This window comes from Gekko japonicus, unplaced genomic scaffold (assembly GCF_001447785.1).
Source record: "Gekko japonicus isolate JY-2015 unplaced genomic scaffold, Gekko_japonicus_V1.1 scaffold140, whole genome shotgun sequence".
Taxonomy (NCBI): domain Eukaryota; kingdom Metazoa; phylum Chordata; class Lepidosauria; order Squamata; family Gekkonidae; genus Gekko; species Gekko japonicus.
Genome location: NW_015169781.1, coordinates 304,493 through 329,509, shown reverse-complemented (window position 1 = coordinate 329,509; position 25,017 = coordinate 304,493). Strand labels below are relative to the sequence as shown.

At 46.4% G+C, this 25,017-nt stretch overlaps 2 protein-coding genes across 2 annotated transcripts; one reads left to right on the top strand and one right to left on the bottom strand.

The window, feature by feature from the left end:
• Positions 1 to 738: 738 nt before the first annotated feature.
• ANAPC2 (anaphase promoting complex subunit 2) lies at positions 739 to 19,132 on the bottom strand. The gene is made up of 13 exons (XM_015416789.1): positions 19,067 to 19,132; positions 17,307 to 17,935; positions 15,608 to 15,740; positions 13,879 to 14,053; positions 11,410 to 11,529; positions 10,029 to 10,146; positions 9,609 to 9,790; positions 7,963 to 8,104; positions 6,714 to 6,789; positions 4,791 to 4,994; positions 3,607 to 3,736; positions 2,078 to 2,313; positions 739 to 1,235 (listed from the first exon to the last, which is right to left on the bottom strand). Exons 1-13 carry the CDS (start codon positions 19,130 to 19,132, stop codon positions 1,023 to 1,025), a joined length of 2,424 nt encoding a protein of 807 aa, XP_015272275.1. The 3' UTR covers positions 739 to 1,022.
• Positions 19,133 to 19,197: 65 nt separating this feature from the next.
• SSNA1 (Sjogren syndrome nuclear autoantigen 1) lies at positions 19,198 to 24,561 on the top strand. The gene is made up of 3 exons (XM_015416790.1): positions 19,198 to 19,327; positions 22,893 to 23,092; positions 24,342 to 24,561. Exons 1-3 carry the CDS (start codon positions 19,276 to 19,278, stop codon positions 24,441 to 24,443), a joined length of 354 nt encoding a protein of 117 aa, XP_015272276.1. The 5' UTR covers positions 19,198 to 19,275; the 3' UTR covers positions 24,444 to 24,561.
• Positions 24,562 to 25,017: the final 456 nt, after the last annotated feature.

Here is a 25,017-nt window from a genome sequence, read left to right as displayed (position 1 = left end):
AGTTTTTGTCCCAAACTTTGCAAAACCTGAAGTTCATAAGGATTGAAGTTGGGTGCTTACACATGCAAAACATGTACCTTATCTTTGTGATCCAATTCTGCTGAGCACCTTAGCACAGATAGGTGGAGGGGGGATACTTCCCATCATGCTGTCCAAGTCTCTTCAGTGGTTGGAACTTTCTAGATGCATTTCCTCACAAGTATGAGGGCCAGAAACAACTCCTTTTTAAATAAGCAAACATGCAAGAAAGTAAGAGCTGTGGCCTAAGCAACTCCAAAGCACAACCAAGGCTGTGAATAGGGTATAACTCTTAAACAGGATTCCATTTTATTAAGAACAGAACCTGTGGACAAGAGACGTCTTCCTACACACCAGGAAATTCTCAGTGTTGCCCTACCAGGGTACCCAACTTGGCTAAGTACTCCACCATACAATATTTTAGCCAGGACTGGCAGAGGTAAAGGGAATAATACAGTCCTCAGGGCATCAGCAGGCCTACTTCACCTCTCCAATAGAACTGACAGATCTGTCACCCCCCCATGTGACCACTGATTGCATACCTTTCTTTCTTGCCTGCAATATGAATGGTGGACCAATCTCCTCCACCATGTTCCCTGTGATATCACACACAAGTATCATAAGGAAAATACAGTAGTAGCGGCAGAAATTATGGTAGCAGATAGGTGACAGATCTGGAGCAAGCGAGGAGGCCAGACTGGCCATCTGCACAATACAACTAAGACACTGCAACACAGTCCACGTAACTGCAGCCATTTTATTATGAACAAGAGAGATGGACCAAAAGAATGCTTTGTCCGTGTCACAAACCCTGGCTTGCCTGGGAGGGTTTCCAAGGGGCCCTGCAGCACCATCCCTTCCTCACAGAACAGGGCAGCACAGAGACTGAAGAGAGCCTCTGACGACACCAAACACAGACGAGTGCCACATGGTACCCTCTGAGGGTGGGAAGCCATTGCAGCCAACCATAATTCAAAAGGAGGAGCTGGGGTCTGGAACGAAGCTCAGTTGCAGCTCTTGGGGAGACGGTAGACACCACCAGAGTAGATGAGCTGCTGATCTCGGACCTTCTTCTGGAGGAAACCCTGCAGCTCCTGGATGTCAATCTCTGTCACCATGGGGCCGGTCATCACAAAGATCTTGAGCATGCTGTGGATGCGCTCCAGTGACAGACTCTCCAGGTTCGTCAGCATTGCCTGGATGTATGTCCAGAAAAGCTGCAGGGTGCATCAAAGGAAAGGTCAAAAATATAGACGCTGAAGGTTATGGTACGTACACAGGAGAGATGTGCAGTGTACTAATTATGTTCTCTCAGTTGGAAGCCTAGCCCCATTTATCAAGCATACAATTTCCCTAAAAACATGCACTCTGCATATGCTCAGATACACTATTATTAAACTGGCACTGAAAACAAGTTCTTGATCTCACTCGTGACTCAAATTAAACCTTGCTTTTAGAAAGAGACACCGCATTCTGTCCCAAAAGCATGCTCTGGAAAGGGACCAGCATCTGTACTTTAGCCAGAAAACCATGAACACTTATGTTTGGAATATGCTACCCAGATTAAATCAGATATAAAGCAAGACATAAATATTTGAGGCTTTGCAGAATGTATTCAGACTGAAGAATCTAGCTTTACTTGGCATGCAACTGGAGGACATACTTGACAGTTTGGTGTAGCTGTTAGGAGCACAGACTCTAATCTGGGAGAACTGGGTTTGATTCCCTATTCCTCCACATCCAGTTGCTGGTGAGACCTTGGGTCAGTTACAAGTTCCTTCAGAGAGGTTCTCTTATAAGCTGTTCTCAAAAGAGCTCTCTCAACCCTACCTTCCTCACAGGGTGTTTATTGTGGGGAGGGGAAGGGAAAGGAGATTGTAAACTGCTCTGAGACTCCTTTGGGTAGTGAAGGGCAGAATATAAATCCAATCTCTTCTCATGTAACTGGAGGGCACAGACTGCATGCCAACTGAGCTTTAGAATCTGCCTGCAGTTGATTCAAGGGAGAAATTATCCCCCACCCCACATAACTACAGCTCTGAGAGCACAAGAGCAGCACCTGCAACTCTTCCTCCTTTTGGTCAGCTTGCGAGGCCATGGCCGAATCGCCTTCTTCGTCGCTGTCAATCAGCACCACTTTCTCTGCCCGGTCCTTCTGCTCCTCTTCAATTACAGTGAATGTGCCTGGAGGCTCCTCTCGTAGCACACCTTGCTGCAGCCACAGGGTCATCTTGCGCCGGAGGGATGTCACAGGAACCTTCAGCACCTCACTCAGCTCATCCAGAGTCCACGTGCCTGAAAAGGGTCAAAGGCCAAAAGTGTAACAAGGAAAATAGTCAGATGCCAGCACAAGCATTGTGTTTGCGGGGGGTGTGTGTGTGTCAGGACAGGGCACAACTCATCAGCAGTGAGGCACAGACTTGCAAGTAGGAAGAATCTCAGGGTGCGATCACACACACAATTGGACCAGCCATAGGTGCAAATGCCAGGCAGATTTAAAGGGTGCGATCAGACACGAACATCTGGGAAGCACCCTGCACCTGTCAGCAACCCATTTTGTTCCGCTGCAGGAGCGGAGTAAAAAGACACCGGGGAAAACCCAGTGGTAAATGGGTTGCGACGGACCACGGATGAAGCTTCCCATGTCTGATAGCTCCAGCGTGCTCTCATGGCATCGGGATGGTCTGATCAGGCCATCCCGACTCCGTGCCATTGTCCCCCCCCCAGTACACACATCATCGCAAACTCCATAGGGGGCCCTCAGTGCAGAGATGCGATTCATCGATTCCTCTTTTAGGCGCATCGGAAACAAACGGCAAAAAAAGAAAAAACAACCCGACTCACCTATGGTTGTGTCTGATCACGCAGTGGCGGGCTGTGCCCGCTGCTTCCAAGGACTGTGTGATTGCGCAACTGCGGGTCAGATTCCTCCAGAGGAAATAGCCTTGCTTTCCCTCCCGTGTGTGACCGCCCCCCTCAGCTAGCAGGGCTGTGCTCTATCTGAGATCCTGGAGAGCAGCTGCCAGTCAGGATGGCTGCAGAATAAAGGACTGGACAGGCCAAATGACCTGAATCTGCAGAAGGCAATGTCTTACAAACAAGTCACACTGTGTTTCACATTTTTAGGATGCCCACTAAGTTTGAGTCATCTGCTGTCCTCAAAACACTCCTCTCCCATTCAAAGTTCTTTCCTAAATCACTAGAGCAGGGGTCCCCAAAGTGATGCCCGCAGGCACCTTGGTGCCTCCCAACATGCTTCCTGGTGCCCGCCAAGTGTTTTGACAAAGTGGGTGGGGCTAGGTGGGCCTTTTGCCCAACAGGGCTTCTAATGAGCCACTGGAGATTTTTGCTGTGTGACTGAGAAGTAAGCTATGGCAGTCATTTCGTGGCTGGCTACACCTCCTGCGGCAGCCATTTTGTGGCTGTGCCCACAGACTCAAAAGGACTGGTGAGTGACCCCAGCACGAGAGTCTCTTCCATGTTGTGCTACTGGCTACCGGCGAGCCCACTGCTGCACAACAACAGCTGCAATCACCTCCTCTCAGCAGAGAGCAGCAGTGTATAGCTGCTGTATAGAAGTGGACTCACTCTTGCTTTGGAAGTGCAAGATGATCGCCGCATGCACCGGTGAGACAGAGAGGGAAAGGGTGCGGTCCGCCAACTCCACATCCAGTTTCACCAAGCCCAGGTGGTGCTTCCAGTTTAGCGTCCTCATGGCCTAAAAACAACCAGGCAAAAGGGGATGCTCAGCAACCTGCCCCTCGTGCTGCATCAACGGAAGAAAGGCAGGGAACAAGGAAAGGCAAGAGCAAGTGCAGCACCTGATCCCTGCCCCCCTTCCCGGAGCCATCAGTAGCCTAGTGCAACACAGTCACCGGGTGCTCCGTAGTCCTTACTGCTATAATCTTGAGCAGTGCAACATTTCTGCGTGCATGCACAATTACCACTGGGAAATATGATGACAGGGAATTGCAGAGGAAGATGTAGGCAGTGTAAAGGGAAGATGACCGGTCGGAAAAGCTGTTACTCCAAGATGCCCTGCAGGCTGCCTTATCTATCTGATACGACATCATCCTGGCTTTCCTTCTAAGAGCTCAGGGCAGCGTACATATGATCCTTCTACCTAGAGATGTGAAGGCCCGGAAAAAAACCAGGAACATTTGGGGGGGGGAGGGGTTTTTTCTCTGAAGCCTTTTTTGTTTTTTCCCAGAAAATTGGAAAAATTGAAAAAAGAAAAGAAAATGATTATGGAACGTTTTATTTTAGCATGATGAATAAAATATTTTAAGTCAAGGTGTTCAAATATTTTCCAAATCATTTCATATGAACTCTCCAATGCAAGAACAAGATGCATTTCTTCCTTTAGGAGGTGCTATTGTCAGAAGAAAATAAAAAGGTTTCAGTTTAGTTTTTGCATGTGGGTGGGTATTCTGTTTGTAGTAATTGTTTGGATACACTATATTTTTAATATGCTAGTTGTGATAATTTCATGCCAAGTAAAAATATCCATAGTCATATTTTATGTTCCTAAAGTAACAGAATGACTTTCAATCTGGAAAAGACAAAAGAAATGCTAATGTAGCAATTTTTTTTCAATGTTTCCAAAAATTTCCGTTTTCCCCCCGGAAAAAAACGAAAAAACCCGGTTTTTTTCCAGAGCTTCAAAATTTCCAGAAATTTTACATCTCTACTTCTACCCAACCCTTGACCGTTTGCAAAGGCTAAAGACTGTGAGCCTCCTGCCAGATGTCCCTCCAGGCTAACTCGCTGACCTTCAGTTTCTCATATTTCTTGGAGTAGGCCTCCATGGCCTCCTTGATCTGTTCAGGCAGCTCCAGCTTCTCTTCCTTCAGTGGTGGCCAGAACTCACTGGATAAGATAACAGCAACAAGACTAAACGGGGGCCTCTCTTCTTCTGGGAGTTTCTGCTCCTCATCACGAATATTAGTGTTAATGCGGCGAGAGTCTGCCATGTCCTAAGTGGGGAGAAAGGGGAACAGAACTGCTTTACTGCCAGGCTACAGAGAGAACAAGGGAATAATTAGTATGGGGCACTTCCAACCAGGAGCTGCGGTGGCTCAAGTGGTTAAGACGCTGAACTGCAGGCTGTGGAAGGTCGGTAGTTCATAAGGAGGGGTCATAAGGAGGTCCATCAGTGGGGCCAGGACACTAGAAGCCCCTCCCACTCTTGCCCCCTAAGCACCAAGGATATAGAGCATCACTTGCCCCAGACATAAAAACCTAAGAGGAGCCATGTTGGATCATGCCAATGCCCCATCCAGTCCAACACTCTGTGTCACACAGGCGCCAAAACCCAGGGGCCATCAGGAGGTCCACCAGTGGAGCCAGAACTCCAGACTTCCTCCCACTGTTGCCCCCCCCCAAGCACCAAGGATCTAGAGCATCACTGCCCCAGACATAAGAACCTAAGAGAAGCCATGTTGGATCAGGCCAATGGCCCATCCTGTCCAACACTGTGTCACACAATGGCCAAAAATACCAGGGGCCCTCAGGAGGTCCATAAGCGGGGCCAGACCTTTGGAAGCCCTCCCCCTGTTGCCCCCCCAGCACTGAGAATACTAAGCATCCCTCTACACCTTGCTGCTCATAGCCACTGATGGACCTCCCGATGGACCGAGTGTGCCGCATGATGGTGTGAGCTCCCATCTCTAGTTCCAGCTCCTGCCAACCTAGCAGTTCGAAAGCAAGAAATTGAAAGTAGATAAATAGGCACCACTTGCCGCATGATGGAGTGAGCTCCCATCTCTAGTTCCAGCTCCTGCCAACCTAGCAGTTCGAAAGCAAGAAATTGCAAGTAGATAAATAGGTACCACTTCAGTGGGAAGGTAACAGCGTTCCGTGTGCTCATGCCGACCACATGACCACGGAAATGTCTTCGGACAGCGCTGGCTCTTCGGCTTTGAAACAGAGATCAGCACCGCAACCCTAGAGTCGGATTTGACTGGCTTTCGAGCAAGGGAACCTTTACCTTTACCTACTTCCAACCAGCCGGCTGTGTTTCACCTTGGTGCTACAGTCCCACTGCTTTCTATAAAAGGTACTGGGAGATAAACCTGATCCACCTTTCACTACATGGCATGCACCTGTCCTAGGACAAGCCACAAGACTTCAGCTTACTTCTCTTCTCTTGCTTTTGATCAGATTGTTAAGACCCTGACAGTTCAGAATTAAAGCTTTCAGCTTACTAGCCTCAGTCAAAACAAAAAAAAAGATTTCTTAAGTATGCAATATCCCTATGTGTACAATTTTTGCTCTGTTTCTTAAGTATGCAATATCCCTATGTGTACAACTTTTGCTCGGTTTCTGTGTTGGACATTAAATTATTTTTTCTAGGTCCAAATTATGGACACACCACAGCAGACCAAACAATAACCTGATGAACATGATTACATAAAAAAGGAAGCTTACTAAGGCACTCCAACTGGGCGGTGAATATCCCAGTTTCCAGGGAGAATGATTCTCTCTGGTCAAAAGACTAATGCTTGCTTTCGAGTCTGGGTTAAGGTCAGGGCTGAATTTAAGCTTGGCTAATAAGGGGTTTTTTTTGGCAGGTGTGTGTGTAAAAGTTTGAATGTGTCTTTTACCCCACCCTATTATACCTTTCCTGTTTCTAATTTACCTCCTGAAGAATACTGGGTTAGCGTTTCATATTAATGACCATTTAATCAATTTACCTTTAACATGACTTCGCAGTAATGCATCTGGGCTTCCCCAAAACGCAGCTTCAGCAGTTCTACATTTCGGATTTCCCTAAGGCAGAGAAGCAAAAGAAGGAGAGGCTGAGATCTGAGCACATGAGGAATCAGAAGTGACAGAAAGCAAACACAGAAGTAGCAGCCAGAAGGGGCTGAAGGCATTTTGCCATCTTAAGCAAGGGCCATGCACTGCCCACTGCAGATATAACTGGAGCTCCAGCAGTGCTGCAGGGCCAGGTAGGTGGCATGGCTCTGGAAGGCACTGACTGGTGTATGTCACCCTCCCATGCCACTGGCAGCCAGGAGAAAGATGGGCTTTGGAGGCATTGCCAGTGGCAGCACTGGCACCCTTGCTCAATTATGAAGCCTCAAGCAATTGCTTGGGTGGTGAAGCAGCTCTGAGAGCACCTGCAGGAAGAATGGCCATCATCGTTGCAGTGAAGAAAATCTGCTGCCGTGCACTCGCAAATTTAAACTAAGGGCTGGAGGCCCACTAGGTAGATCCTTTAATTGCTACCACATCAAGCAGGACCTGTGGCCAATGTCAGGGACTGAAATGCCTCCCCCCTTTCTCCTCCGACCATAGGCCCAGTAGTGCTTTAGACATGGTGAGGACAAAGTGAAACAATTCTTCACACATCGCGTAACATAGTGATAGCTACCAGCTTTTGCATGACTTTAAAAGGGGATGGATTATGGAGGAGACCTATTAGCCAGAATGTTGTTTAGAGACAATGCACTCCTGAATATCAGTGGCAGGGAGGGAGAGAGAGAGGGAGGGAATCAGGAGGAAACTGGCTGTTGCCTTAATTCTCTGCTTGTGAGTTTTCTGAAGACATCTGGCTAGCCAGTATGGAAACAGGACGCTGAATGAGATGTACCTTTTGCCTGAACCCGCAGGGAGAGACTTGACGTTCAAATGCAGTATACATCTCAGTACAAAATATTGCAGAAAAATAAGAGGGTGGCATTGCCCTTCATGATTTGCTTATGAGCATCTAAAGATATCTACCTGGCCACTGTAGGAAAGAGAAAGCTGGTCCAGATGGATCTTTAGTCTGATCCAACAGCAAACCTCTTGTATTCCTATGGTGAGGTGATAGGCTCTAAGGTATTTGCTGACTGGGACCCTGGCCTTAAACCCTCCCAACCCTATGCAGTTTTTGCCACAGCTTCTAGGGCCAAGGAAGGACAGACTTGCAACTCAGACAGCAGGGCCAGCCCTCACCTCTCTGCACTGTAGTTGAACTGGTGTAGCAGCCGGTCAGCTAGGAGCGTGCGATATTCGTTGATGAACAGGTCCTTGCTGCCATAGATGCTCACCAGCAGACTGATGATATCTGAGGAGCGGCGCTTTGAACTCGATTTCCCTGGCAGGACACGGAGACAGTGAACAACCAAAAAAAGGGGACTAGGATACAATGCAATGAGGCAAAGTGATGGAAACCATCAAATTCTTGGGAAAGTCAACTTCTTATTCTTCACGAATGCTGAGGACATGTATTTCTCTATTGTAGTTTGTATGAGGACATTCAGGCAGCCTATTTAGAAGATATTCTTAAGAAGGATGCCAAGCAATCCGATGACAGAATGTTGTATCGTTTACTGGCTTCACAAAACATAGTGGTTATTGAAGCGGTTGCTAAGTTTTGTAACTGCCTTATAATGAGGAAGATGTGTGTTAAACCCATGAACTGAATGGCGATTGTGCATGATTCTGATCTATGCCAAAGGTTTTGAACTTGAATGCTGAGGAAAACTAAAAATTCTGCAAACTAAGTTATGAACATCTGTTGTGTTTCACATACTGCTCCTGGTAGTCATGGGGAGCAAGCAAGATCTCTGCAGAATATTAAACCCAAGACCAAGATGCTGCCCATATAGTTTAAAACTTAATCTGGTTCAGAATTCAACATTTTAAAGAGGTATTTTAATAAAGTAATTTTAATACATAAAAATTGCTAGTTCTTATGGATGTGAACATCATCACATAAATAAATCTCTCTAGCACATTATAATTTTGCACTTCCTTGAAGCAATTAACAATAGAGTATACAGCTCCCCTTTCCTATCTTCATAAGGACTAGAACTTCAGCACAAAAATTAAAGTGGAGATTTCCCAATATTTGTTAAACATTTATTGCAACATCTAAGATGCTAAACTGTGGCCCAGATAATAAATTGTACATTCGCTGAAGAACAGAACATACACCAACAAGGTTGTTGTGATGTTTGCCATTTGTTTGAAACTGTTTGGGGAGGGGGCAGGAACTTGTCAGAAAACAAACAAACATTGCTTTTGGAATATAAATACAACCTACTTACTTTATGGAAATGAATAAAAGAGTATGTTGTAATTTGACTATACCCTTTAATAACTAATGTAGAAAGTAACCAAAACATGTTCACAGCCGTTTGGTTCCCTGTAGTAAACTATTTAGCTGAAGGAGGTATAGTTCCAAACAACTCATATTATCACAAACGGTTATATTTTTCAAAACTACTTTATTTTGGAATATACTAAATGTTGAAACTGTAAACAAATACAAAATTCAAGCTGTACTGTTATCTTCTTACTCTCAAATTGTAAGATTTCTAGCTATATTATGACTGTTGTTGAAAATATATAAAGTATTAAAATAACAATAATAATAAAGAAATGAATTAAGTAGTCTGGCTAACAAACAAACGCTCTTTTTAGGCTGTTTATCTGGGCTGAAAAATCTTTTTGCGAAACTTCTCAACAAGCTCAGGAATTGGAACAGTAAGATCTTGCAAGGTCAATTCCTGCTTTCTGTTTGGAGAGGAAAAGGGGAAAAGGGAAACCAAACTACAAGAGGGGCAAGAGTGAATACTCCTGTCACATTTACTAACCTGGGTCTGCATCAACAGGATCAGGCACCCAGTCTTCTGGTTGAGAGACGTCATCATCACTCTCTTGGCCATTCTCCAGGGTCACTGGATCAGCTTTGGAGAGCTCATTTGCCAAGTCACCCGATCCTTCGGCATCACCTGTTAGACCGGCCACAATCTGCCGCACTGTATCCTCCCTGGTTCTGTCAAGAGGAGGCAACCTGCTTGAAGGAGCCTACGGTACAAACCTATATAGGTGTTTCTGCCAGCACTATGCCAGCACCTACACCCACTTGCACCATCCCTCAGAAGAACTGTGACAATTATAGTTTGGGAAGTGAGCTGTGAACCACCAACAATTCTCAGCATCCTCCAAAAGCTACAGTTCCCAACATTCCTTAAGGGGAAGGCAGGCCTACATTTTACACGGCTCCTGCTCACCTCAAGTACTTCCTGATGGGCTCACAGGCCACCTCCAAGATGACCATGGAAGGGTCCAGCTCTCGCAGGGCTTTGATAGCTGAGATGTAGAGGGTAATGATATCCGATGTGTTCACCCCTAAAACAAACATGTAAGGAGATGCAGAAACTACAGATTGGAAAATGCAAATGCCAAGAAGCTCACCAACTGCTCTTTGGGTTGGTGTAGCCCTGTATATCCCACCCCAGGCCCCCCAAAATATTGTAAAGCGGAAGACTTGGGTCTCTTCTGTCACAGAAGAAGGTAGGAAGAAAGCCTTTCACAGCTCATACCAGGCTTCATCCAGTGGACTAAACTGAGTACGTCACGTACACTAAGCAATCTGAGCTGGAACCTTTGCATGAGGTCTTTGACTACCACCAGTTTCAAAGCTCTTTTGATCTTTCTTTGTCATCTTTCCTAGTCACACAACTTCCCTGTGAGGCTGGCCACAGTTATTCCCATTTTACAAAAGGGGTAACTGTAGCTAAGGGGAAGAGCTTTGCTCAAGGCACGGCCCATAACAGAGACGGGCTCTGAAGCCACATCTCCCATATCCATATCCGACATTTTATTCAGTGCTACCCTGTTGACTCTTGCCTGCCATCTTAATTAACTACTACCAAGGAAGAGGAAAACATAACTGGTCTCAGATTAGGCCCGGAGGCTTTCAGCAGCAACTGGAAAAAGAGGGATGCAAGCCACTGACCTACATTTAGTAGGCTTGTGTGCTACACTATTTTCTTGTTTTCTCACGTATAAACATAAGAAAAGCCTTGTGTGATTGCAAGTCCGAAATTCTGTTTTCAGCTGCAGCCAGGCAGATGCTTCTGGGCATGAAGCCAACAGCCCTCCCCTGTTGCTTGTCCCCAGAATCTGGTATTCAGAGGTAGATTCTTTGCGCATGGAAGATCCATTTAGCTGCTGTTAGACCTATCCTCCTCCGTGAATTTGTCTGATTTAAATCCATTTAAGCCTGTGGCTAGCAACATACCCTGTGCAAATTTCATAAATTAACTAACTCCCTTGGGTCTGCCCAGACTCTACAGCCCACGCGTTTCAGGGATGATTTCAGTTCCAGTATAGTGAGAAAAGGGAGCACACAACAGTAGGTTTGAGAAGCACATGATGTGGCAACCTTCATGAAGCTAAGCAGGTCTGGATCTGGCCAGCACCAGGACAGGAGGCCCATTGGGAGCATTATGTATTCAGCTTTGATGAGTCCCGTGAGGAAGGAAAGGCAAATCATAAACATCAAACACCTCTATCTACTTCCTCCATGTGAATTATCTTTTGTGAATCTCTATCATACCCCTCCCAAGACTGCAGCCGCAGGAGAGAGGCAGGGTTAAAAATACCCACCAGGATGAAGAAGCCGCATTTCTAAGGCGCCCTTCAGAGAGCTCAGAAGCTGCTGTCGTTGATTGGTCCGTTCTAGACAGTACTTCAGATCATCCACTGCTGGCTTCGACTCTGGGAAATCTGCAGGCCAAAAATCATGGGAAGGGAAGCACTACACATTCATGGCATATGACAGAATGACAAGATATTTATTGTCAAGACGAAAATAATAACGAGCATTTATATAGTGCATTCCAAGTCTATGAAGTGCCTCATTTACATGGCCTCAATAATCCCTACAACTGCTTAAGTAATATTTTCATCCATAGTGGTATTATCCCTGTGTCACAAATGATGGCTCAAAAAACTGACAGCTTAAATCTCAACTGAGCAAAATTTAACTCGGCAAGTTCTCAACTCCAAGCCTTAGCCATTACAGTACACTAACTTGACAATATAAGTTGACTCTGAATTGTACCCCATGAAATAAGGAGGTGGCTTGGTGGGTGAGTTTTGCTTCTGCTTAGAGGCTGATTGACAGGCAGTGTTCAGCATCAGGATCAACTGCCCTCAAACTCTGTATTTGCAGGCAACCCCTTCTGCAGGGGTTTGCCTGTTGGGGGAGCCCTGTGCATCTGGGTCTGCCAGGGAATCTCAAAACATTGCAGAAGATTCTGAGGCATCTTCTAGCACTCATTTTATGCAGGGTGCTGGCCAGCCCTGCTAGCTTCATGTAGAGTAAACCCTAAACATGCATAACACTCTCCTGCAGATTCACATAGCAGGGGGGATGACATGAAACTGTCTTATAGAATGTAAGGTTTCAGATGGAGAAAAGTCTTTCCCAACACATGCTAATTGAGATTGTTTAACTACAGATGCTGGGGGTTGAACCTGGGGTCTTCTGCTTACAAAACAGCTGCTTTATCACTGAGCCACCAAGTCCAAGTTCAGTAGTTGATGTGAGGCTGCCTTCCAGGCAACGTGGGTATGCCATTACCAATCTTCTCATTAAGCAACCCCTGAAAAACTAGTCTTGGATAGGGGCTGAAGTTTCAGGCACAAATCCCCATTCCGCAGTAAAGCTCACTAGATGACCTTGGGGCACTCTCTTGGTGTAACCTACCTCACAGAGTTGATGAAATACAAAATGGGGAAGGAACAACCAAGTCCATCACCCTAAGTTTCTTGAAAGAAGGGCAGGGTGAAAACTGGAAATAGAGCTTCTAAAAACTCCGTTGGAGTTCCTTAGAGAACAGTTTGAAAGATGCTGAAGCTTACCCTTTGGTGGGTTTCCTAGCTGGAGCCACCTGCGCTGCAAGCGTCTATTCCGCACACTCCTGTTCTCTCCTTGTGGAACTCTGTAATAGTCTGTGACACCCTGTGCAACTGTAGAGGTAGATCTGAACCAATCCACAATTGATAGGCCCCATTTATGCAGAGTGAAGGCAACCTTTAAACTGTCTTCCAAACTCTTGTGAAAAGGGGGAGGAGGGAGAAATAATTTGCAAGGCTAGAGCACACATGCCTTTACCATGGTTGGATGGTTGAAAGAGAGCTGGCTGAGACTGAATCCTGCTAAGACGGAGGCTCTGTGGCAGGGTGGATGGGGGTTCAGGTTTGGGGTGCCGACTCCCAGCTCTTGACAGTGTGCCCCTAATGCTACCACCAACTGTCGAAAGCCTGAGTGTGGTCTTGGATGCCTCCCTATGAATAGAGACCCAGACCACAAATGCTGCCAGACTGGCGTTTTTCCAGCTATACCAGGTCAGGCAACTGGCTCCCTACCTGTCTTGCCCTCACCTAGCCACAGAAATCCACGCAACAGTCACCTCCAGACTAGACTACTGTAACTCGCTCTACACAGGGCTACCCTTGAGACTGACCCAGAAACTCCAGTTGGTCCAGAATCTGGTGGTGCTGGTTCTCACGAGGATCCAGTGAACTGCACATATTCAACCTGTGCTGCATGAGCTACACTGCCTCCAGGTGAAGTACTGGATCAGGTTTTGGTATTAACCTTTAAGGCCCTAAACGGTGGGACCCACTATCTTCAGGACCGTCTCTCCTGGTATACCAGTACTTACTGGTGATCCCCCTCCCGAGAGACATCCAGCTGTCCTCGACCAGCTGAAAACGCCCTGGCTCCAACCTGGTGGAACTCTCTGCCAAACAACATTCATGCCCTGTGGGATTTAATGCCGTTCCACAGGGCCTGTAAGGCAGAGGTGTTCTGTCAGACATTTGGTTGAGGACAGCAATGGCTCCTATCTTTTCTGGTACCATCTGTTCTGTCCCCCACCCCCCACGAGGCAGTACAACAATTTGAAGCCACCAAGTGCCATCCAATTAGGCCAACTGTTGTACTGTTATTGCTTTTAACTGTGAACTTAACTTATGGTTGTCCTTTGTTTGTTGTACACCGCCCTGAGCCCTGTTTACAGGGGAGGGTGGTTTAGAAATTTAATGTAATAAATAAATAATAAATACCTCGGATGATGCTGAACAGTTCTTCGATGCGCATGCTAGCATACAGGCGGTAGAAGAATCTCTGGACATGGCAGCGCCATCGCTTCAGAGTGCTGATGGCTTCAGGGTTGGGATGGGTAGCTGCCCCTCCTTGCAGAAACACTCTGCTAAGCCAGCCAATCACCTTCTCAATCCACTTCATGACGAGAGAGAGAGAGAGAGAGAGAGAGAGAGAGAGAGAGAGAGAGAGAGGGGGAGAGAGCAAAAGAATTTTTTGTGACAGCCAGTCACCTTGTCAAACAGCGTGAGAGAGAGAGAGAGAGAGAGAGAGAGAGAGAGAGAGAGAGAGAGAGAATGGGAATGAATCACCATCAGATTCTACAGGGCTTCCAAGATGCAAAGCAATTTACCAATTCTATCTCATTCATCCACAGAGAAAGGTCTAATTTATGTTCTTCTTATGGAGAAGTAACGCAAGTTGAGACAGAATGTGTTGCTTACAGCCACCCAGTGAGCTTTACAGTTGAGGAGGTACCCAAGTTCCCACACCAAAGTACCAAAAGATGCTATTTATCCTTTTCTAGAACAGTCCTGCTGCTGCACCTTGCATAAAGCCAGCTGAAGACACACAACACTACCTTATACTGAATCAGACCACTGGTCAATCAAAGTCAGTACTGTCTACTGGTTGCAGCTCTCTTCTGTCTCAGGTGAAGGTGTGCAAAGACTTGCTCCAAGGAGAACCCTAGACAACCAGAAAGGTAGAGGAAGGACTCAACTTTTTTCTAGCTCACAAAACTTTTGCCACTCGGTAGCCTAGAGGTGATCCTTATTTACCACATGTGACAGGCTGCTTGCAAACTTCTCGCAATTTGCCTGTAGTATGAATCAGAGAGACATTGGTTCAAGCCTCACTCTATGTGGTGAAACACAGACTCTCATCTCTGAATTAATAAAGTAGTCTTGCAGCCTCATTGGTCAGAGGGGGGTGGGGTTTGCAAGGCTGAACCTTAAGAATGTAAATAAATTTAGGAGAAATATAGAGGGGCTGTCTGCTAAGGTAACTGTTTTCCAAAGTTTTGCTTTAGGCCAGTGGTTTTCAAACTGCGTTACCATGAACCCAGAGGTTTCAAGGAGCTTATTAGGGATTCCTGAGCAGGGACTAGCTTTCCTGAGAGCTTTCCAGCAGGTACTGAACTTTTCCTGCAACAAGCAGTCACAGGGGAGTGCTAAGTTGTGGTCCATTGCATGATCAGTCTATGGTAACCAAAGAAGAGGCACAACAACTGAACAGCATCCCATGAGAACCTATCTTGAGCTCCAGAATCCTTTGCAATGCATGGGGTTCCCGACTCAAATCTATGGAGGAAGTTGTAAGGCCACCAGTTGAGGCACCACATTTTAAAGGAACACCTCAGAGAAAATGAAGATGAACATATGATCTCTGACAAGAACTAAGCCTTGGGTGTTTGACTTCATATACAAAGCTGTCTTATATCTAGTTCTGAATACAAATGCATACACATAAAGCTGACATATCTAGTCATAACATCGGTTCACATAACTTGGTTATCACCTACTCCAACTCACAGCAACTTTTCTGGGCCACAAGGCTCTTTATAAGAAAGTCTTTCCACACACGTACAGTATAGGACAATTGCAATGCAAGGGAGACAACCTGGGACCTGCTGTATTCAAAACACCTGCTCTGCCACTGACTCACAGCCCTAGCTACCAAAACCCTACTCACCTCTTGGAATTCATTCAGAAAGGAGCGTTCATATTCCCCCCGGCATCTCCATTCCATCCGCTCCTCAATCATTCTGTGAAGGATGTTGGTGACAGCATCAGCGCTCACTCGCTCCAGCAGGTTGAGTCTGCGACTGAAGGGACAAAAGGTTGTTCCTCAGAAATCAGTACAAAAATTAAAAACCCTAAACCATCTCCAGATGGAGGAGTATTTTAAAACAAAAGCTGAAAAATATTTAAACAAATCTACCTCCCTTTAATGAGCATTTTGTTTTATGATCATTTAGCAGAGTGTCTTCATTAAAATGATCTCTCTGTTCTGCCTGTGATTATTAGTTATAGATGCACTTGGGCAGATTTGCATGGAAGTTTGGGGGGAAGCCGAGTGCTCTTGTATTATAACATCTACTGTTTTCTTTTTGATGACGGAAGTAACTGTATCAGTAGGTTATATTTTCAATTACAGCAAAATATATAATGAAGCAGGAGTGAGGAATTCAGCCTTACACAGCATAAACTCTTCATCCTGACTTCCAAGGTCATCTCACTTCTCTGCCTTTCTATCCCAATTACTCTTCCCATGACCATTACCCAGATCCACCATGCTCAGATGTCCAAAGGTATTCTGATCCTTTAAATGATACTGAACCACCCCCACCCCCTATCCAATGGCTCTTCCATCCTGAAGTCCTCTTCTAGAACATTTACATGAGTCTGCCTCTCCTTTTACTTTCAGATTCTTCCGCATAACCCACCTTTTCCATTAAACCTTTGCCACAACGTTAGTACTCACCATTAACTGACACAAAGCTCAAGTATGTGTAACAAGACTAACACTGCAATACTATGCAGACTTACTCCAGCCTAAGCCCATGAATTTCAATGAATTCAGGCTCAAGTAGCTTTGCCCAGAATTGCATTGTAAACAGCCATTCTTCCCTTGCTGTCTTCCTCCTGTTTTCTAATGTAAAGTGTAGCTGCTCAGAGCAGGGTGCTGTCTTCTTGCGTGTGTTACTCTGCCAAGCACCCTGACAGGACTACACAAATAATCAATAATAAACTAAAAGGCATTAGGCAAGTCAGTCTCCCTCAGCCTCACTTTGCAATGCAGGCATAATAATGCCGGCCTACCTTACACGGCTATTTTAAGATTACTAAGGAAGGCAATGGAAATGCTGTGAACATTCTGAAACTCTACCAAAATGCCAAATGTTGTCACACACTACTCAACAAAAGTCATATTGTTATCATCCCCATACTGCAATAGGACAGGGAAGAAGCTAAAGGGGCATGGCTTCCCCAAGGCTCCTTACTGTTTACAGCTGAGGTTGATGGTTCAATGGCGGCTGTCCCAGCTACTTTTTATTTAATTCTTTTATACCCTCCCAGTAGGGACTCAAAGCAGTTTACGTCATTCTTCTCTCCTCCATTTTATCCTCACAACAACCCTGGGAGGTGGGTTAGTCTGAAAGTGTGTGACTGGCCCAAAGTCACCCAGTGAGCTTCCATGGCATAAGTGGGGATTCAAACCTAGGTCTCCCAAACATCAGCCCAACACTCTTAACCATTGCTCCACACTGGGTCTCACAAAATCGCTTCCCTAATTTCTGTGTTCTGTGCACACAATTGGCTCGCAACTAACTAGCAGCAGGGGCCTTCACAGGTTTCATGTCTGTTTCAAGACCCCAAAAAGTGCTTACAGAATGTCATTGAGCTGCTGAAACTGGTCCATGGCTGTTGGGCACCAACACTGGGACTTCTTACAGTTGCAGCCTGCGCACTGCAAGCCCCCTCCTCCAGGTTCACTCTCCTCTGCTTCACTCTCTTGCTCATTGTCACTCATGTTGCTCTCTCCCTCATTCGCCTTGTCTTCACTTCTCTTCCATTGCCTCATGTAGATCTTGAAACTGCGACTGTAAAACTGTTGGATCATCTCCTGGAAGTTTTTTGTAGTTGAGAAGAAGAGGATGGCTCTGAACATGGTGTAGACTTTCTCCTGCAGCCCCTGGGATCCAGTCCCAAGGAGCAAGCCTGCTTTGGTCCATTTCTCCAGAAGGTCCATGCTGTGTAGGTAAGGGTCCAGGCGGCACTTCAGCAGACAAAAGGCATCCAGGAGCAGAAGGGAGCACTGAGGCTCTTCGGCTGTGTTTTCATACTGTGCAATACAATTCCAGAACTCTGGAGCAATGTTTGCCTGAAGATCAGTCTGCAGAACTTCCAAAAACCACTCCTCCACAACTGAGTGTAAGTCATACCGCTGCAAGACCTCTATGGCAACCTGCAAGTCATAATCTTTTGGCGGCCCTGCCACACTGGATCGAGGCGCTGCCTAAAAAGCAAGACACCACATGAAATATAAAAGACAACTAGAAAATGTAGATAGAAAGCAAGTTGCGTGTCACTCCCAGGCTGGCAAACAGAACTCTACTTCAGTCGCAATCTTTCATGTTTAACTGAAGATGGCCAAGGCATATGCTCTGAGATCAGGCTACATCTCAGTGCACCAGACAGCAAATGGCTTCCAAAGCAGTTCTTGCCTATAGCCAGCTGTACCTCTAGACAAGGCAAAGCCTCCCACCTCAAAAGATAGGTTCTGGGGTACCAGTGAAGGAGAGGAACTTGCTAATTATTTCATTTTGTTACTATAAGTCTTCTGTACTTCTAACTTTGGGTCCTCATTTGTGCTCCTTCACTACTAGCACAACTGCTGCCTGTTTCACTCACCACCAGTGTTCCCGCTAAGCTGAGTTAGTGTGAGCTAGCTCACAGTTTTTTAGCCTCCGGCTCACACATTTTTGTCTTCGCTCAGGAAGGATGGCTCCAGAGCAAATTAATTTATGGAGTAGCCAAATTGCTTGCTCACAACTTTAATGCCAGTAGCTCACAAAGTAGAATTTTTGCTCACGAGACACAGCTTAGAGGGAGCGTTGCTCACCACCAACCAGACAATGTCATAGGCTACTTGCATCACACACAGAGGCTCCCCTTCTATTCCACGTCTTGCTCACGAGACACAGCTTAGAGGGAGCGCTGCTCACCACCAATCAGACAATGTCATAGGCCACTTGCAGCACACACAGAGACTCCCCTTCTATTCCACCTCCTTAACAATTTGCATCCAATGACCCCACCCCCACTTTTACCACCTTTTCTCCTGTGTCAACAGACTTCACCCCATAAGCGGTAGTAAAGAGGTGAAAGGAAATTTCCCTCACCCTCCACGCCCCCAATTGTCCTGCCGAAAGACACTCCCCGTCCATTCCAGCGAGGTCCTTTCTGCCCCTGTACCCACTTGACCCGCACCCCCATCAGGCTGCCTTCTTTTGCGCCTGGACCCCATTTGTGCGCCCCCTTAGCGTAGCCCTCCCCCGAACTTGCACCTGCAGGCCCCCCTCCCTTCCATATGCTCACTGCAACCCCCTAACCCGCTTTCCCCACTTGGGTCCCGTTCTCCACCTACCAGACCGAGGGCAGCGGGCGGCACCAGGCCGGTGCTAAGCGTGTGCCAAGCGGCCGAGAGCTCCATGACCGGCTCCCCAAACAGGCCAAGCCCGGCGCGCGGCGGGGACCGTTTAAGGAGGAGGAGCAAAGAGGGAGCGGAAGGAAAGGCCGAGAGAGCGGGAAGGAAGGAGACGGCCAGCAGCCCCCGCCGCGGTCCGGAGCTCGGCGATGACCCAGCAAGGGGCGGCCCTGCAGAGCTACAATAACGAGCTGGTCAAATGTGAGGAAAGGGGAAATAAACAGGCTCATAGGGAAGACTAGGCCGCGGGTTACCATGGCGACGAGGGCATATCTGGGCTAGGGAGAAGGGAGGCTCGCCGCTTTGGGGTATCAAGAGGGAAGCTTGGGGGGGGGGGTGTCTGTAGGACCACGACCTGCGTGTTAAGACATCGGGTAAGAGTTTCCGGGACGCTGGTATAGTGGGGGTAGGGCTGCTAACTCCGGGGTAGGAAATTCCTGGGGATTGGGGAGCAGGGTGGGGTTTGGGGAGAAGAGGGACGGGACCTCAGCAGAGTATAATGCCATGGAGTTCCTTCTCCAAAAGAGACATTTTCTTCAACTGATCTCTGCCGTTTGGATATTAGTTGTAATTCCGGGAGATTTCCAAGCACCACCTGGTGGCTGGCAACCCGAGGCTGGGGTGCCTTGGTGAGTGAGAGGAGCCTGTGGAGTGCTCTCCGAGAAGTTGGCATGTGGGGTAAAGGGGTACAGGATTGGCCGTATTTGAGAAAGCGAGACTTCTGGGGGCTCTGGGGGAAGGTAGTGTTATTATGCCTGCAGGAGGAAACAGGTACTCCTTGTGATACTCTATGAACAAGAGGATCTGAGCGTCTTATGATAGGGTGTGGGCCTACTGCCTATGAAGATTGTGAGAGCAAGATTGAGGAATGGTTGAGGTGTTAACCAAGGTGCCCTGGAACTGGAAGATGCTACAGAAAAGAGATTTTTTTAAAGCAATCCCAGCAAGTCTGCTTGGAAATAAGTCTAGTTTTATCATGTGGGGCTTACTTCCAGGAAACTATTCTTAGGATTGCAGCGTTTGTGTAGTGTACAATGAAGAAAGAGGGCTATAGGCTTGTCCAGTGTGCCATGGAGGGCGGCTTACATAAAAGATCAAAACATAAATAACAATTACAAACAGTCATAAAACCTTCTAAAATCAGTCCACTATCATAAAGTGCCAGTAAACATTAGGTCTGATAGTAGTAATGTTATTTAGCGATGGCAGCAACAATTCGATGGTCTGTCCTGTTGATCAGCTCCTTTTTCTGTTTCTTTATGCGGCAGGCACAGGCTGTTGATGGTAACTCCGGAGAACGGGGCTCTCTACCTTTCAGTTAGGGATGGCTCCTTAGTTGAAGGCCTGGTGGAAGAGCTCCATCTTGCAGGCCCTGCGCAACTGCATAAGGTGATGCAGGGCCCTGATCTCTTCTGGAGCTCATTCCACCAGTAGGGAGCCACCACCGAGAAAGCCTGGCCTTGGTTATGGCCAGCCTGGTGTCTTTGGGACCCAGGAGGGGGTAGTCGATTTTGGGACCCTGACCGTAGTGCTCTCTGGGGAACATGTGGGGAAAGGCGGTCCCTCGGATATGTAGGCCCCTGACCATAAAGGGCTTTAAAGGTAAGAACCAGCACCTTGAAGCAAATTTGGTATGCTATTGGCAGCCAATGCAGTGCTTTCAGCACAGGCTGGATGTGCTCTCGTATAGGGAGACCCATCAAAAGCCTGGCCGCAGCATTTTTCACTAGCTGTAGCTTCCGGATTTGAGACAAGGGCAGCCCACATAGAGAGCATTACAGTAGTCCAGTCTCGAGGTAACCATCACTGTTGCCAAGTCGTTGCGTTTGAGGAAGGGAACCAACTGCCTGATCAGCCGAAGATGGTAAAAGGCTGACTTGGCAGTGGCTGCTTCCTGAGCCCCTATTGTTAAGGAAGCATCAGGAGCACTCCCAGACTCCTAACCTCCAGCGCTGGCACCAACGGAGCCCCATTGAAGGTCGGCAGTGGAATCCCTACCCTTGACCCACCCCATCTCAGGTACAGGACCTCCGTCTTCATCAGATTCAATTTCAGTCGGCTCAGTCTAAGCCATCCAGCCATGGCTGGTAACATCCGGTCCAGATCTTCCAGTTTAGAGTCGGACTGGCCACCCAACAATAGAGCTGGGTGTCATCTGCATGCTGGTGACATCCCAGCCCATGCCTCTGGGCAAGGGGGCGCATATAGGTGTTAAATAGCATTGGGAAAGCACTGCCGCTTGGGGTACGCCACAGTTCAGTGGGTGCCTTTGGGATAGCTGTTCCCCTAGTGCCACCCTTTGTCAGAACCTTGAAGGAAGGAGGCAAGCCATTGCAGGGCAGGCCCCTGGACTCCATTGTCAGCAAGGCTGTGGATCAGTAGGTGCTGGTCGACCATGTTGAATGCTGCCAACAGGTCCAGCGGCAACAGGACTGCCAATCTGCCGCAATCCAGATGCCTCCGAAGGTTGTCCGTGAGGGCGACCAGTGCCATTTCTGTTCCATGGCCTGGGCAAAAACCGGACTGGAAGGGATCTAAAATGGAAGCGTCATCCAAAAAGTTGTGTAACTGAATTGCCAAAGCTCTCTATTATCTTGCCCAAATAAGGCAAGTTGGAAATGGGCTGGTAATTTGCAAATTCAGCTGGATCCAAGGATGGCTTTTTCAGGAGAGGATGGACCACTGATTCCTTGAGTGCCTTAGGGAACAGTTCCTCCGAGAGAGACTTGTTGATAATCTCTCTTAGGGCACCTCGAAACCCATCATGGCCAGCTTTAATTAGCTATGAAGGTAAATAAATAAATAAATAAATAAGGTCACAGATCAAGGCGTGGTGTGGTGTACAGTTAGGAGCAATTTGTCGACTACCTCTGGCTGAGCGGACTGAAATAATCCATAACCTGAGTAGAAGACATGCATGGAGCCTTGAGTTTACTCACTGTTTCAGCTGTGGCAGGGAGGACACAGTGGAGCGACAAGACTTTATCTGCAAAATAGCTCGCAGAAGCCTCACAGCCAATGTCCAATTTCCTAGCATTTGGTCTGCCTTGTGGCAGAGCAGTAATGAACTGAATTATTCTAAACAAATGGGCCTAGGCGTGAGCTCGCAGATGCAACCGTGGCCGTGTAGAACTCTTTCTTCGCAGCTTTGACTGCCATCTCATAGGATCTCATAAATGACCCATAAGATGTTCTTGTAGCTTCGTCACAGGCACACCACCACTGTCATTCTAGCCATCTTAGCCTTCACTTCATTAGCCACAACTCTCGGGTAAGCCAGGGAGTGAGCCTAGGGCACAGAGACTGTTGGGGAGTGATCTCGTTGATGGCTGCTGAGAGTTTAGATATCTGGGTAAATGGTCTCATCTAAGGAAACATGGTGTTTAGAGTGCCAACAGCCTATGCAAGCTACTCATACATAGAACAGGTTAAAACATCCAGTAGGTTGGCTCCCCCTATTTTATCTTTATTTAAGTTATTTATTGTTTGTCTTTCTCACTGAGAATCAAGGCAGATTATACAGTGTAAGTCAAATACAGTCAACAGGACTGATCCAATAAACAATAATTGAATAATAACACTACCATATAGTGTCACGTGGGCTGAAATGGGCACTAGCCCTTGGGGTTTTTTGGTTTAGATCTGTGAAAGAAAGTGCTAGCAGTTGCAGACTATGGGCAAATATGTGGCTGGAGGTGCTGCTGTGTTGGGCAAATATATTTAGGGAGCACTTGGATCTTCCCATAATACAGCTCTTCATTCTCAGGTATTGAAGATCTCTGCGTAAAAAGGGATGAACTAAACAAACAGATACGGCTAGAAGAAGAGGAGAAGGTTAAGCTGCAGAATGAAATCCGCCTTTTGACAGAGAAGCTGGCCCGTATTAATGAGAACCTGGCCCGTAAGATGGCTTCCCGGAATGAGTTTGATAAAACCATTGCTGAAACTGAAGCTGCTTATATGAAGGTATTGGTTGTGAAATCCCCATAACCTGGTTTGCTTTTGTTCAGGGTAACTGGGCAGAAGTTGTGGTGGAAAATGCCATCCAAATGGAGCTGACTCATGGCGACCCTATAGGGTTGCCACGACAAGACGTTCAGAAGTTGTTTGCCATTACCTGCCTCTGCATAGCGACTCTAGACTTCCTTGGTGGTTTCCCATCCAAGTACTAACTAGGATCGATCCCACTTAGCTTCTGAAATCTGATGAGATCAGGCTAGCCTGGACCATCCTGGTCAGGGCAGCAGAAGCTGTATGCTTATAATAAGTGCAAGATTCTTGCCAGATACCAAGAATGTCCTTGTACTGCTCTCTGCTTTACAGACACTTGATTTCAAATCAGTGCAACTGGAATCTTGCTGAGCCTCCTTAATTGCTGCCATACATTCCCTGATGTATGGCACTTTGAAGTCCCCCTCCCCCAGTGAAACATACCATTAAGCTAATTTTATTTTCGGGGGGGGGGGATCCTGTTACAAAGAACAATCTGCAGAATTCTTCAGGTAAAAGATCACCTCCGTAGCCATTGGAAACTGAGTTAAAGCACTGTCAGGATGGTTGCAAATTGTGCTTAGTTCTTCCATCTGTGCTGGTGTACAAGGCTTGGCAAAAAAGAAAGTACCAATGCACATAGCAGTCTCCTTTAGTGCAAAGCAAATACCAACACTTCTGGAAGCAGCTACTTTTTCTTTTCAAATTGTTCGTTCCTGGCCACTTTGTCTTTCACTAAGGAACTGGTGGTGTTTCAGCTTCTAAGAGCATCTAGCCTTCCTATACGCATTTTCTTAGGTTTCTTCACTTTCTCGTAAAAATAAGGGATTCTTAAATAATAATTTAAAATAAAATAATAAAGGATTCTTATTCCTCTAACTGAACGCCAAAACTTCCCCCTATGTAGATTAGATTTTTTTAAGCAGTTGAGAGTAGATCTTGAATGTGGTTATATTTTTGTGTTGAAGTACTGCTGATTGTTAAATCACAAAGAAAATGGAGGCAGACCATGCTCTCTATATAACTATTTAACTGTTATATATCAACGTGCAACGAAACTCATATTTTTAAAGAGAAAAATCTGCTTTGGGAGGGGAGAGGGTTAAGTATTGAATAAACCTGCTCCTAATTCAGGTACTTTAAAAATCTGTTTGCATCTCATGTTCCAAAGTGGTATAAATATAGAAATGTCCTAACTTTTTTACTTTTCCTTCCTGCTTTGCAGATCTTGGAAAGTTCACAGACTCTATTAAATGTCCTGAAAAAGGAAGCAGGGAATCTCACCAAAGCCACAGATATAAAAAGCTCTGTGACTAAAGAAAGCTGAACATTTGCTTGAATTGTTCTGAAAAGGGTCTTTAAGAGGGAGCTCCAGGCTCACTGGAGGCTTTGCAGGCACTGGTTGATTTAAAACGATGTCTAATAAATTGTATAGTTTTCTTTAAGCTTTCTTGCTTATGTTAAAATTAACAAGATTCCACTGAACTGGCAAACAACAAAAAACCTCTCCTAGTGCATGATATGCAGTCATATGGCTATATAAGATATGAGCTATATGTGTGAAGGGAACAGCACAGCAACCACAGTTTAAGCTGATGAAATCAAAGTTGCCTATTTTAAAAAGGAGATTCAGAGCTCCTATACATGGCTTTCTGTTCTAGCCTATCCCCTCTGCTGTAGCATGAGATTTACTATTAGTGACTGTGTTACTTCCATGTTTCTATATAGCATCTACTGCATTGCATTACACACTGGCCAAGCCTGGGACTGAACAAACTGTGGTATGGGAGGTTAGAGTGCTGAACCTGTCTGGTTTGTAGTATAAGCTGAAATGATTGCAGTGTTGAAGGCTGCAGCAGACAACGAGATGTGTTGAAAATAAGTGGTTTTTCTTGGAGGCT

What these genes read in the sequence shown, in the direction of transcription:
- ANAPC2 (XM_015416789.1), bottom strand. Translation starts at nt 19,132, where the DNA reads ATGGAGCTCTCGGCCGCTTGGCACACGCTTAGCACCGGCCTGGTGCCG. An exon ending in TTCAACTACAGTGCAGAGAG is followed by an intron (nt 6,790 to 7,962) that starts GTGAGGGCTGGC and finishes TCTCTGCCTTAG; the next exon opens with GGAAATCCGAAATGTAGAAC. An exon ending in AAAAGGAGGAAGAGTTGCAG is followed by an intron (nt 1,236 to 2,077) that starts GTGCTGCTCTTG and finishes TGCACCCTGCAG; the next exon opens with CTTTTCTGGACATACATCCA.
- SSNA1 (XM_015416790.1), top strand. Translation starts at nt 19,276, where the DNA reads ATGACCCAGCAAGGGGCGGCCCTGCAGAGCTACAATAACGAGCTGGTC. An exon ending in CAATAACGAGCTGGTCAAAT is followed by an intron (nt 19,328 to 22,892) that starts GTGAGGAAAGGG and finishes CTTCATTCTCAG; the next exon opens with GTATTGAAGATCTCTGCGTA. An exon ending in CTGAAGCTGCTTATATGAAG is followed by an intron (nt 23,093 to 24,341) that starts GTATTGGTTGTG and finishes CCTGCTTTGCAG; the next exon opens with ATCTTGGAAAGTTCACAGAC.